This window comes from Corylus avellana, chromosome 4, assembly GCF_965113065.1.
Source record: "Corylus avellana chromosome 4, dhCorAvel1.hap1.2, whole genome shotgun sequence".
Taxonomy (NCBI): domain Eukaryota; kingdom Viridiplantae; phylum Streptophyta; class Magnoliopsida; order Fagales; family Betulaceae; genus Corylus; species Corylus avellana.
The window spans coordinates 16,759,036-16,773,856 of record NC_142493.1 but is presented as its reverse complement, the minus strand read 5'-3'; the positions used below and the strand labels follow the sequence as shown (position 1 = coordinate 16,773,856).

The following is a 14,821-nucleotide window of genomic DNA, read 5'->3' as shown; positions in this document are numbered from 1 at the left end:
AAACATGAATTGCTATGTTAGGATTATGATTCTGTTATGTTTAAATGTTTGTTATATTCTGTTATGTATAATGTATTCTGTTAATGTAGTTTCTGTTAATTGATTTTTTATTTTCCATTCATTTATTATGTTATTTTATTTATTTGAGGTTTTTAATTTTACAAATTATTAACAGTTATCATGGACAATACATTTCAACTCAATGATGTTGATATGGGTGATGATTCACCCACTGCCGACCCTACTCCTGGATCTGGTGTGTCTGCTAGTACTGAATGCACACCAGATGTAGATGTTAATCTGGTTTCTCCTGCTGTTGTTGTATCTAGGGATGGGGCTGGTCCTGGGGATGGGGATGGGGATGGGGATGGGGCTGGGGCTGGGGCTGGGGTTGGGGCTGGGGGTGAAGGTGTGTCAGTTGCCTTCCAAAGGAAGGAAAGGCAAAGGACTTCCAAAGTCTGGAATGACTTTTCTTCTATTGAAATAAATGGTGTAAAAAAATCCCAGTGTAATTGGTGTAAGAGGTTGTTTTCTGTAGGGAAATCTAGTACTACCTCCACCCTTAGTAGGCATCTAGCTGCTTGTGTGAAGTTTGGGGAGTTGAATAGCCTTAAGAAGCAAAAGACTTTGTCTTTTGAACCTAGTGATGACAATGATGGTTTAGGGACATTGACAAACTTTACTTTCAATGAGAAGAAAGTTAGAGAACTTGCTGCCCATATGGTACTTCTACATGAATATCCCTTTAATATGATGGAGCATGAACTTTTTAACAAGTTCATGAAGGCTTGCACACCATATTGGAAAAAAATTAGCCGTGCCACTGTAAAAAGTGATTGCATTGCCACTTATAACATTGAAAAGAAAAAGTTGAAAACACTTCTAAGTGGGATTGATAGGGTAAACATAACTACTGATATGTGGACCTCCTCCCAAAGGGTTTCATATATGGTGGTTACTTGCCATTTTGTGGATTCTAATTGGCTACTCCAAAAGAGAATTTTAAATTTCTGTAATGTACCTCCTCCACATTCGGGTGTTGTTATTGCTGAAGCCTTAAGAAACAGTTTTATTGAATGGGGCATTTTGGATAAAGTACTTACAATAACTGTTGATAATGCTAGTGCTAATTCTGCTGCCATTGACATTTTGAGAGATGATTTTGAGTTGAGGGGTAGTTTGCCTATTGGGGGGCTTATGTTTCATGTTAGGTGTTGTGCTCATATTACCAATTTGTTGGTGCAAGCAGGGCTTTCAGAAATAGGGGACATAATAGATTCTGTTAGGCAGGGGATTAAATATATAGTGGCTTCTGAGAGGCGGTTGATTGCATTTAGTGATATAGCAAAACGTTTGGACTTGGGTTCTAATAAACTTGTTTTAGATGTTCCTACTCGATGGAATAGCACCTACTTGATGTTGAAGACTGCAATTAGGTTCAAGGAAGTGTTTCCTAGATACCATAGAGTAGAGCAAGCTTTTCTGTGGGTGGTAAGTCCTGAACAGTGGGATAAGGTTGAGAATGTGAACCAAGTTTTAGCTGTTTTCAATGATGTGACCAATGTTGTCTCTGGAAGTGACTACCCTACATCCAATCTGTTTTTACCTGAGGTGTGGAGAATGAAAGAAATTGTGGATATTAAGGCTGGGGATAGGAATGAATATATGAGATTAATGTCAGCTAAGATGAGTGATAAATTTGATAAGTATTGGGGAGAATCTAATATGGTGATGGCCTTAGCTGCTGTGTTGGATCCTAGATACAAAATGAAGTTGATTAGGTTCTGTTTTCCTATCATTTATCCACTTGATACGAAAGGTGATAACATAAAGGGGGTGTTGAGTACTTTGAAAGAGTTGTTTGAGGTTTATGTTGCTGCCCATAATGCATCTATCATTCAACAACAAGTAGCTGCTGAAGTCAGTGCTGCTACTACTTCAGTTGCCTCTGTTACAGAGGAAGTTTCTGGTGGCAGATCACGTTTTAGGCAACATGTTAGAAGCAATGACATCATCCGGCCCATAAAAACAGATTTGGATGTTTATCTTGAAGAAGATGTATTCATTTCTGATAGTGAGCATGGTGAAGATAGTGATGCAAACTTTGATGCTTTCGGATGGTGGAAATCCAATGCCTTAAAGTACCGCATCTTATCTAAGATGGCACGGGATGTATTGGCTGTTCCAATCAGTACAGTTGCTTCAGAATCATCTTTCAGTGCGGGTGGTAGAGTTATTGAACCCCATAGAGCATCATTATCAATTGATACTGTTGAGATGCTCCTATGTGGTGCAGATTGGGTTAGAGCACTTCATGGCATTAAGAAAAAATCTCGAATACCTGTAAGTTTATGATTCTGTTATTATATTTATTTCCATTTTCCAAACTCTTTTTTACTTATAATATCTCCTTATTAACTTTGTGGTTGTGTTTGTAGAAAATGGTGGAAGTGGAATTGCCAAATGTGCCGTGAATGCTTGTTTCTCATTTCTGTGAGGTTATGATTCTGTTATTTAATTTATTTCAATTTTTCAACCTCTTTGTTACTTATAATTTCACCTTATTAACTTTGTGTTTGTGTTTGTAGAAAATGCTGGAAGTGGAATTGCCAAAGTTGCCTGAGTGCTGTTTTCTCATTTTCTGTGAGGGATTCTCTGAAAAAACTGAATCTGTTTACTATTTTCTTATGCTTATTAAATATGTAATTTGAATGCCACATTTTATTTTGATGTTATATTCTGTATTAATTGTTATACTTTGCTGGTTTTTTTGGAACTTGGAATGTTGGACATTTGGATTACCTGCTGTTCTGTATTAATTGTTATACTTTGCTGGTTTTTTTGGAACTTGGAATGTTGGACATTTGGATTACCTGCTGTTCTGTATTAATTGTTATACTTTGCTGGTTTTTTTGGAACTTGGAATGTTGGACATTTGGATTACCTGCTGTTCTGTATTAATTGTTATACTTTGCTGGTTTTTTTGGAACTTGGAATGTTGGACATTTGGATTACCTGCTGTTCTGTATTAATTGTTATACTTTGCTGGCTTTGTTGGAACTTGGAATGTTGGACATTTGGATTACCTGTTGTTCTGTATTAATTGTTATATTTTGCTGGCTTTGTTGGAACTTATAACTTATAAGTGTAATCTTTATAATAGGTTCATTTTGAGTTTGCTTGTAATCTTTTAGCCTATATCATGCATCAACTTGTGTTCAATCTGCACTCCCATTGTTTTTGCAAATCTGGTTTTTGAACAATCATTAAAATGTCTATTTGCAATTTTGCATAATCTTAAGTGATAATTCTCCCTTGACATGTTGCAAGGGAGTTAAATACTTCTAACAATTTTTTTTTTCATTGAATGCAGCGACTCTGTGTGGGTTTGTGGCAACTAGGGCTATGTAATTTAGGTGCATATTTCTCATTGGTCTAATCTTTATCTCTGTATGAATTTGATTATATTAACTTGTTCATATAACTAGTTTTAAATCATTGAATGCAAGTTCTTTATGATTCTGTTATTTGATTTATTTCCATTTCCTAAGCTCTTTTTTTCTTGTAATTTCACCTTATTGACTTTGTTTTTGTGTTTGGGGAAAATGTTGGAAGTGGAATTGTCAAATTTGCCATGAATGCTATTTTCTCATTTCTGTGAGGGAATCTGTTTATTGCTTTCCTTTGCTCATTGAATATGTAATTTGAATGTCAACATTAGATTTTGATGTTATGTTCTGTAATAATTGCTAATTTGCTATACCTTTGCTAGCTTTGGTGGAACTTGGAATAGTGGACAATTAGATATCCTGTTTTAATTTTTATACCTTTGCTAGCTTTGTTGAAACTTGCAATATTGGACATTTGGACAACCTGTTTTAATTGTGTAATCTTTATTATAGGTTCATTTTGAGTTTGCTTGTAACCTATTATTAGCCTATATCATGCATCAACCTGTGTTCATACTGCCCTTCCCATTGTTTTTGCGGATCTGGTTTTTGAACAATCATTAAAATGTCCATTTGCATAATCTTAAGTGATAATTCTCCCTTGACAAAGTGCAAGGGAGTTAAAAACATCTAACAAATTTTTTTTTTTATTTGAATGCAGTGACTGTGTGGGCCTGTGGCAACTAGGGCTGTGTAATTTAGTTGTATTTTTCTTATTGGTATATAATCTTTTCTCTTTCTGAATTTGCTTATCTTAACTTGTTCATGTGAATCATGTAAATAATTTCAAATCATTGAATGCAGAGACTCAGAGCCAGTTGTGATGTATTTTGTTTGCAAGTCTGCAACTGGGAACCAAAACTGATGTATTTGGTTTCATGTAATCTTGCTGTTTATGTTCATTTTGAATTTGCTTGTAATCTTTATTATAGGTTCATTTTGAGTTTACTTGTAATCTCTATTATAGGTTCATTTTGAGTTTCCTTGTAATCTATTATTGGTTCATTTTGAGTTTCCTTGTAATCTCTATTATAGGTTCATTTTTATTTCCTTGTAATCTTTATTATAGGTTCATTTTGAGTTTGCTTGTATTCTCCATTTTAGGTTCATTTTCAGTTTCCTTGTATTCTCTATTTTAGGTCCATTTTGAGTTTGCTTGTAATCTATATTATAGGTTCATTTTGTGTTAGCTTGTAAATTTGTAATCCCTGTATTTGGTTTTTTTTCAATTTGCTTGTAATCTATTTTATAGGTTCATTTTCAATTAGCTTGTAATCTCTATTTAAGGTTCATTTAGAATTTGCTTTGTAATCTCTATTATGTTCATTTCCAATTTGCTTGTAGTTTGTCATTTGGCTGTTTGCTGATGTAGGTACAATCATACAATTATATTGAATTTCTATGATGAATTTTGTGTTTTTGTAACTTTGTTCACTAAATTGGAATTTTTCCTTCTTTTTAACCATTAAACGAGCCTTAAATGGGCTGGGCCACACATTTAAGGCTCGTTCGACCCATTTAACCGGGCTCGGGCTCGGGCTCGGGCTCGAAATAATGTTCCATTTAACGAGCCTTAAACGGGCCGAGTCAGACATTTAAGGCTCGGTTGGCCCTTTAACCGGGCTCGGGCTTGGGCTCGGGCTCGGTATACTGGAAAGAAATAAACCCATCACTTACGAGCTCGGGCCGAGTCGAGCCACTCGAGTACTTGACTCGGCCCGAATTCCCCATTTTGGTGAGCCCAAGCTCGATCCTGAGCCAATGTTGTCTCCAATGAGCCGAGTATGGGCAATGGTTTTGTAGCTCGGCTCAAGCTCGAGACCGGCTCATTTATTTTCCCTCTGTAATGAGCCGATCCAGTATTGGCAAAGCTCGACTCGGATCGGCTCATTTACAGCCCTAATTGTGAATGTTTGTCGATATGCATATTAGATCTATTATGTTATGAGACAGGATGTGCTAATTTTCATACCGAAAAAATATACATACTCTCTTCCAAATTACAACGTAATTTTAATGTTCTTTACAAACTATTAATTGTGTCAATGTTCCCCTTAAATTACTAAAAGATGTCAATGTCCCTCCTTAAGTTCTTAAAAAATGTCAAGGTTCCCTACAATGACAAAAATACCTTTCCTAAAATTCCTTTGAATCTGGAATTTTTAAAAGGATAGTTTTGTCTTCTTGAAATTTTTTTGAGTTATTTTTGTCTTTTTGTTGACTTTGGGGAACAATGACATTTTTTGATAGTTTAAGGAAAATATTTACATAATTGATAGTTTGGTAGAGACATTGACAATGAAATTAAAGTTTAAGGAGAATATGTGTACGTTTCTCTTTTCTTATCAGATTACTGCTAAAAGATTGTAGAAATATGCAAACCTAAAAACTAAACAATTGCTACTGATTGAATCTTTTTGAAAGGATAGAATTAAAGATATAGAGATTATGCTTACTAAAAAATAAATGGGGCTTTAATTTACAAGATAAAAAGAGAAATATATACAATAGGTCCAACAATAATTAAAAAGGAAAATATACTCACTTCTTGAACTAATGTAATACCCAGCAAAACATGTCACAAAAACCAATTTTTGAGAATATTTTATTATCAACCAAAACCTAATAACCCATGGAAAATTTAGTAGTTGAACGGAGTGATTGGAGGTGATTCATGTTGGTTTCCGCCGCTTGACGTGGTTGGAGGTAGCTTTGGGTGGTAGGCGAAGTGAAAGAAAGGATTGTTTGAAGTTTTATGAAGAAAATGAGGGACTTGGAGTACTTCCCCCTAAAATTGTGAGGGGTTTGATCCTCTAATAGCTTTGTTTGGCAAAGCCATAGAAAGGATTTTTACATGAACATCCACGAGGAGACATTTTCAATCACCTTTAGGGTTACACTATAGTAGTGACCTCATACTTGGTATGTAAGATCACCAACCCGGGATACGCATTCTCCCACAATGCTATACCGAGTCAAGCCATGATCATCCGGTTTTCTCTAACGTTGCAGACGACGAATGGCTAGCGAACAAGAGACTCCTGTGCTATTTTATGTACCAACATCCTGAGCGCAGGTATAGCCCAATTCTTATAAGCCCTATGAACTTGCACATATGTGGATTTCATGAGCCATGCCATTTGGAACATACATATTTTAAATAAATAAATAAAAAAAGAGTTGCTGAAGAGATTGTTTAGCCACCTCAAACCCTAACCCTTGGTGGTGGCTCAGCCATCACCCAAGCGTTTCGGGGGATGTACAAACTACTGTTAAGTGTTTCGGGCTGGCTGAATCAGCACGTTGGGGATGATTTGACCATCTCTTAGCCTTAATGATTGATCTTATCACCTCCCTTAACACCCACATTATATATATATATATATATATATATATATATATATATATATATATATAAAAGGACAAGTTGAATATTTCAAGTCCAAAATATTGATGTCGATGTCGATCAGTCCATCTAACCACAACAACTAATCAAGTGGACTTTTTTTTTTTTTTTTTTTTCTTTCTGTACTTAAGTAGTTGTTAGTGGGGGACAACTATCACATGTGATAGTTTAAAGGACAAGTGCAAATGAGATCACAATTTGAAGGGGTCTAATTTTTTTTCTCCCTATAATTATATATGGCTTAGAAATAGTGACCCAAATGAGATCACAATCTAAATTGTTATATTTATCAATTCAAGAACAATCCAAACCGAACCAAGTTGAAACTACCCAATTTGAAGGAATGAGTTGGGTTATGTGTTTAATTTGTCAGACTCAATGAAGCTAGGTTTGGTTCTTAAATTCCTTTGAATTGAGTCAACCCAACCCCAATTTCACACTAGCCTTTAGAGTCACCAAATTATGTTCATTTTCCCCCCTTGGACGCATCCTTTAACTGCAGACTACCCTGGTTTTTTTTTTTTTTTTTTTTTTAAATTTATTTATTTATTTTTTTCAACTTGCCGATGCACATAATGATAGAATTTAAAATGTGAAAACATAAAGTGGAATAATAAACAATATAAGATAATAAACAACATAAGATAAAGAGACACAAAATTAAGGTGGTTCGGCAAGATGCCTACGTCTATACACTAAAGCCCTATAGTCTACATCTTGCTTTTATTGAGTAATTTTATAGTACATAAGAGACTTTAATATATAGAAGCTAAATGGAGAGTCTCTCTCATACATAAGCAATGTGGGACAAGTCCACATATTCTCTAATATTCCCCCTTAAACTCAAGGTGAAGACTTGTGAAATCTTGAGTTTGTTCCTTGATCAGTGGTGGAGGAGACTGTAGGTGATGGCGTCGGAATTTGAAACATCAGCGGTTCTTGAACATGAACTTCGGCTACTATGGCCAAGATTTGAACATCAGCAACTTTTGGCCAGAATGGGCCAACTATGGACCTAAAATGGGAGCAACTATGGGCTAAAATGGGCTTGAGTTTGAACAATACCACAAATGCTGGGCCTAGGCTTCCAAACACTACCACAAAGCCAGAATACCAAATAATGGGCCAAACAAAGGGCCAAAAAAAATCGGTCTAGGTCAACAAAAGACCAAATGAATGAGGCCAACAAAGAGCCAAAAAGATACGGGCAACTATGGCCTCTTTTGATTTTTTTGATTTTTGATTTATTTATTTATTTATTCGCCACATGGGCCAAACATGCCTCTTTGGGCTCTTTTCTTTCTTTCTTTCTTTCAACCAATATATATCCCTTTTTTCCGAATAATATCCTATTCTCAGATTACATAAATTAGGATAAGGATTACCTTATTCCCATAACTAAACAGAATAAAATATGAGACTTAAACCAGAATAGCATATTTCTGAACTAGAATAGGAATATATGCAGGGTTACGAGATAAACCTATTACCAAACACACTTCTTCTTCTTCTTCTTCTTCTTCAATTTCTTCTATTACGACAATATATCTTTTGAAATTTACACAATATATCTTAGAAGAAGAGATTCTCTTATTTCACAATATATCTTTTGCTTACAAAGAGTCTATTGTATAGACTTGAGAAGATGGAGCACATCCCTTGAATCGAGGCCCAAATCATGCATAGTCAACCTTATTAATTTCTGAGATTTACTACACATTACATCTAGATTTTCTAGATTTGTTTCTTTAACATTCCCCCTCAAGCTAAAACAGCTTGAAGTATTCAATGTGTTTTATCTTGAAGTTCACAATATAAATAGGGACTCTTATAAATAAAAACATAAACAAGAAAATGCATTAAAAGCTTCAATCCTATTGAAAAATTGCCGAAAACAGCAATGGACGATTGAATCTTTCCGTAAACCATTGTGGGCAGTTGGATGTCACCGCAACACACCAAGGGGCGGTTGGATCTCGCCACAAAACAACAAGGAGCAGTCGAATCTCTTTGCAAATTACGAAGGGACGGTCGGATCTCACCTCAAATACCAAGGGGCGGTTGAATCTCGCCACAAAACCACTAATGGACGGTTAGAATTCACCGCAAATTGCATTTTACTGCAAATTCACAGTCAATTTTGAAAGTAGCCAAATATATGGCGCATAAATTATTTTTTTATTTTTTTATGTGTAGTGGGTTGAAGCTTGGGTGTTAGACTAAAGTTGCAGCTGCAAAAAGAGGAAGAGGATGATGTTGGCTTAAGGCTTCAATAAGGCATTGCCCGTATGCAACAATCAAAGAAAAACCAAGATACCATGATAGAATTTAAAATGCGGAAATAAAAAGTGGAATAGAAAACCAACATAAGATAAAGAGGCACAAGATTAAGGTGGTTCGGCAATATGCCTACGTCCACATACACACTAAAGCCCTATAGGCTACATCTTGCTTTTATTGAGTAACTAGCTTATAACCCGCGCTATGCTCAGGATTCTTCATTATAATTTAATTTTAAAATTTAAACACATCATTTTCCATTATAAGTTAAAAAGACGTATAAAAATATATCTCACATCTTTAAATAAAATAAAAAATTAAATCTTTGTTCCTATATATATATAGGAGACGTTAATATATTGAAGCCAAATGGAGAGTCTCTCTCATACATAAGCAATGTGGGACAAGCCCACATATTCTCTAACACATAATACTATTGTGTGTATCAAATTGATCATATTTATGTGTGTAACTCGAAATTGTCGTATTAAATTTTTTTTTCTCTCTAGACGCAAACCCTAGAGGAGAAGGAAGCTTTTCTCTCGTTATTTTCTAACTTTTGCAGTTGTATTGTTCTAGTGATTAGCAAGGTAGAGGAACAATGGCGGAGGAAGTAACAAGGATGTTGGAGAATTTTTCCCTATTGGAAGAGGAGCAGTTGGAGTTGGAAATATCGAAACAAAAGATGGAATGGAATGTGCAGAGAGGCAAACTGTGCCTTATCGAAAAACTTATTGCAAATCGTTTGGTAAGCAAGGAGACCATTAGAGCAACCCTAATACAGGGATGGCGACCAACATGAACTCTCTCATTCAAAGTACTGGGAGAGAACCTCTTTTTGATGGAATTTGAACATGAGTGGGACGAGATTAGAGTTATGGAGAGGAGGCCTTGGGTCTTTGAAGGAACTCTATTTTCTGTGGAGGAGTTTGATGGTTTAACACCACCAACACAGATTGTTTTCGAGAAAACAGCCTTTGGATACGTATACTCAATTTGATGTTGGCCTGTATGAACAAGGACATAGGTATTTTGATTGGATCAATGATGGGATCGGTTGAGGAGGTGGATACTGACATGGATGGCTTGGGGTTGGGAGAGTTCTTGCGCATAAGGATTACGTTGGACCTTACAAAACCTTTATCCAGAGGAAGGTTTTTAAAACTCCAAGGGAGATCTGTATGAGTGGATTTCCAGTACGAGCGTCTCCCTCGATACTGTTTCAATTGTAGAATTATTAGCCATGGGAAAGACGGCTGCTTGAAACGAGGAGCAACACCAAACTAGGGTGCGAGGGCCATGGTTGAGGGTTTCTTCACCAATCAGACACTTCAATGTGGACAAAAACCGGCATGGTGGGAAATATGACCATGTAAGTAGAGCATACGGGGGGGCGTCAAGTGGGGGAGGAGGTTCAGGTAAATCAAGAGGACCACCCTATGAGATAGAGAAGTTTAATGGGGCACGCCGGAGGGAAGCTAGGGGGGCCGGTTAGAAGCAGGAACGTAACAGACATGGACAGTGATGATGGCAAATTCGGATGTTTGGTCGGAAATCATGGAAAATTTCATGTGAAAGTAAATGCCTTTTTGAAAGAGGTTTAGAGGGAGTCAATGGCTGAAAATATTGGGGAGGAAATAATGGGAATTAATGAGGATTATACATCTTCGGCCAAGGCATTTAGGGAGGAAAATATTGGCATGCCCGTTGGGGGTTCTTTTCCTTTTATGGAGGATTCTTCACAAGGAATTCATACTAGCTTATCACCAACAGTTGTAAATGCGGACGTGGAAGAGTTGGGGGACTCCTAAGCATGTGTCACTGAAAATGGGATAGTGGGCTCGGGAGGGGCAAGTCTTATTCCACCTGCACGCAATGGGCCAAAAACACCCGCTAGGAAGTAGTGGCCCTTTTGTGACCACGTGGAAACGGCTTGCACGAAGTGTACACCAAACTTTGAAATTTTGGGAAGCTTGTCCAGAGGTTGGGTCAATGAAGCAAAGGGGCAGCCATGACGAGGAAGGACTAGGGTTAAGGAAAAACGTGGTTTACAGGTGAAGATGAGTTGGAGCTAGAGGTTAGGAATGGATCGGGAATGGTGGGGACTGCTAGGCAAACCCGTTGACCGCAATGATTATTATAAGTTGGAACTATCGGGGGCTTGGGAACCCCCGAACAGTTTGGGACCTAAGCCATATGGTGAAGGTTAAGAAGCCCAACATGGTTTTTTTGATGGAAACCAGAATGTACCAAAGTAGATTGAAGAAACTAAAACAAAAATTTGGTTTTCAAAACTTGTTAGTAGTGGATTGTGTAGGGAAAAGTGGAGGTCTTGCATTGTTATGGAATGATGGAGTGGGCCTAGAAATTCAAAATTATAGCCGACGAAACATCAACGCTATAATTAAATTGAGGGGACAAGAGGGATCTTGGAAATTTACAGGGTTTTATGGTCATCTGGATGCTAGCAAGTGACATGAAGTTTGGAGTCTGAGAGATATTGCTAATCTAGAATTGAGACCATGGCTGTGCTTGGGTAATTTTAACAAAATCCTGGATGATACAGAAAAATGTGGAGGAGGTCGACAAGCCCTGAGTTTGATGCAGAATTTCAAAAATACCTTGGTTGCATGTGAGCTCTTCAAACTAGGAGCCAATGGACCAAAATATACTTGGAATAATGGAAGGGAGGAGTATGATTTCATACAGGAGAAGTTGGATAGAGCAATGGCCACGACTGATTGGTGCACTTTATTCCTATCAGCACATGTGAAGATTGAAGTGGCCCATAGTTCTGACCACAACCCAGTCTGTATAAGGCTGAATAACACTTTATGAGGGAGGGCCAAGAGGAATTTTTATTATGAGGCAAAATGGGGTTTGGAGAAGGAATGCAAGGAGATCATCACTCACATGTGAAGGGAAAATTTTCATCATGGGGACAAATGGAAAAACTTGACTAGAAAGCTTGACAATTGTAAAACAAGTTTAACTAGGTGGACTAAGGGTACGAGAGAAATAAAGAGAAGGAAATAGTAGAAAAAAGTAAACTTTTGGAGGACTTCCAAGGAGTGGAGGGGCTCACGGACAAGAAACAGGTCCAGCAACTCCAACTTGAGGTGCACACCCTTCTTGAGCAGGAGGACCTTCACTAGCGGCAACGATCCAAAGAATTGTGGCTAAAAGGTGGAGATTGGAACACAAAGTTTTTCCATGCATGTGTCAATCAAAAAAGGTGAAATTGTCTTATATATGAGATCATTGATTTGGACGGTAGAGTATGGAAAAACCCAGAAGATATGTAACAAGCTTTTGTTAATTATTACAAAAATTTGTTTACATTTGACACACCAAGAGATATGACCACGTGTTTGCATGATTTGGAGGGGAAAGTGTCTTTGGAAATGAATCAGGGTCAGCTGGCTGAGTTCTCTAAGGATGAGGTTTTAGCAGCTTTGCAGCAAATGTCAACTTTGAAGGCACCAGGACTGAATGGGATGACTACCGGATTTTACAAGGAAAATTGGGAAACAGTGGGGAGTGAGGTTTGCTAAGCTGTCCTAAATTCTCTCAATTTTGGTTTTATTAATGAAGAATTTACTTACATTGCTCTCATTCCAAAATCAAAGAACCCTGTTTCTGTAATTGATTTTCGCCCTATTAGCTTGTGTAATGTGCTTTACAAACTCATATCAAAAGTTTTGGCAAATAGACTTAAGAAAGTTTTGCCCCATGTAATTTCTCTCAATCAAAGTGCTTTCATCCCGGGACGATTAATTACGGACAATATCCTGGCTGCCTATTAAACTCTTCACATTATGCACACACGCATGTATGGGAAAAAGGGTTACATGGTTGTCAAACTTGATATGAGTAAAGCATACAATAGGGTGGAATGGGGTTTTTTGGAGGCTGTTATGAGACGAATGGGGTTTACTGAGCAGTTGATTAATATGGTGATGATGGGTGTTAGTATTGTAAACTATGTGGTCTTTGTCAATGGTAACCCGGTGGGTAGGATTTATCCATCTAGGGGAATCCGTCAAGGAGATCCTATTTCTCCTTATTTATTTTTGCTAGGTGTAGAGGCTCTAAGCTCCCTACTGTCAAGGGCAGAACGGGATGGGGTGCTCACAGGAGTACCAACTTCTAAGAGGGGGCCCAGAATCAACCATTTATTTTTTGCAGATGATAGCTTTCTGTTTTGCAAGGCGGACATGTGTCATTGGACGAGTTTAACTACTCTGTTACGTTCCTATGAGCTTGCTTCGGGTCAACGGCTGAACCGGGAGAAAACTGCTATTTTCTTTAGCCGAAACACCCCTGCTGATGTTCAGAGACAGATTCTGGAGATTTCAGGCATCCCATCTTCGCAAAGGTACGATACTTACTTAGGCTTACCGGCACTTGTGGAAAAATTGAGGAAAAAAGCCTTTAAAGGTATTAAGGATCGTATATGGAAAAAACTTCAAGATTGGAAACTAAGATTCATATCTCAGGCGGGTAAGGAGATTTTATTGAAGGCGGTCATTCAAGTTATACCTACGTATAGCATAAGTGTCTTCCTTTTGCCAAAAGTTCTTTGTGCAGAAATTAACTCACTTTTGGAGAATTTTTGGTAAGGTCACCAAGCAAAGGGGGCTGGAATCCATTGGATGAGTTGGCAGAAAATGGGTTTGACAAAAACACGTGGAGGAATGGGCTTTAGGGACCTTGTTGTGCAAATATCCACCTAAATTAATAGGCGAATAAATGTACATTTAACTCGCAAATGCACAAGATCAAAAAAATCGTATAGGGTGCTAGTACAAGATCATTCTCACGAGGATTGTTGATTCTGCTTAGAATTGATTTTCTAAATTAAATATCAAGATTTTTCACAAAATTGATATAATGAAAAAGAAATAAAGATAAATGAAAGTGTTAGGGTTTTGACATCCACCACTAATTAGACTAATTAAGACAACAATATGCCAATGCGCTAATCATACTGGTATATTTAATGTTTACCAACCTAAGGGCATGAGTGTATACTCCTTAAGCTATGGATCTACCTAAGCAATGAATTAGGTATGGATGTCTACTCTAATTCTTTTCTTTCTCAAAGAATTTAGCATGGGTGTCTACTAAGTTGTTCTTTGAGAAAGCATAAATCTATGAAAATCGACAAACACATGAAGCCTAGGGCATGGGTGTCTACTCCCAGTTTTCCATGTTCATTAATCCAAGAACCCCAATGACAAGATTTCTTGTCACTCTATTAAGCCCAGGACTTAGTCATCCAAATTAACTTAAATAACTAATCCATACCACATGCATATGTTGATCATGCACATTCATATGAAGAATTCAATTAACCAAAAAATAATCAATTTAAATATACCAAAATATGATAGTAGCAAAGGCGTCAATATTGAAATCCTAAAAATACATAATTAGGGCTTCAATCTAGCCCCTAACTAAAGAGTTAGTTACACATAATTAAATAAAGGGAAAAGAAAGAACTGAAAATGACCCCTATAAAGTAGCCTACAATTCCTCTCTCCAAAGTTGTCTCTTGGAATTGTCCCCCCCATTCTATGAGGCTTAAAGGTCTATTTATAGGCTTAGGAAAATCCTAGAAGCCCCTAGAAACCCTAGTAAAATTGGAGGTCTAAGTCCTAATTCAACTAGGACTTTCAAAACC

The 14,821-nt window shown here is 37.1% G+C and overlaps 1 protein-coding gene across 1 annotated transcript; it reads left to right on the top strand.

The window, feature by feature from the left end:
- Nucleotides 1-180: 180 nt before the first annotated feature.
- LOC132163016 (zinc finger BED domain-containing protein RICESLEEPER 2-like) lies at nt 181-2,474 on the top strand. The gene is made up of 2 exons (XM_059573215.2): nt 181-2,343; nt 2,439-2,474. The coding sequence occupies exons 1-2, from the start codon at nt 181-183 to the stop codon at nt 2,472-2,474; spliced, it is 2,199 nt and encodes a 732-aa protein (XP_059429198.2).
- The last annotated feature ends 12,347 nt before the right edge of the window (nt 2,475-14,821 follow it).

Excerpts from the sequence above, each read along its gene's own strand:
- LOC132163016 (XM_059573215.2), top strand. The coding sequence starts at position 181 with ATGGACAATACATTTCAACTCAATGATGTTGATATGGGTGATGATTCA. Across the intron at positions 2,344-2,438 it reads AGAAAAAATCTCGAATACCT|AAAATGGTGGAAGTGGAATT; the intron begins GTAAGTTTATGA and ends TTGTGTTTGTAG.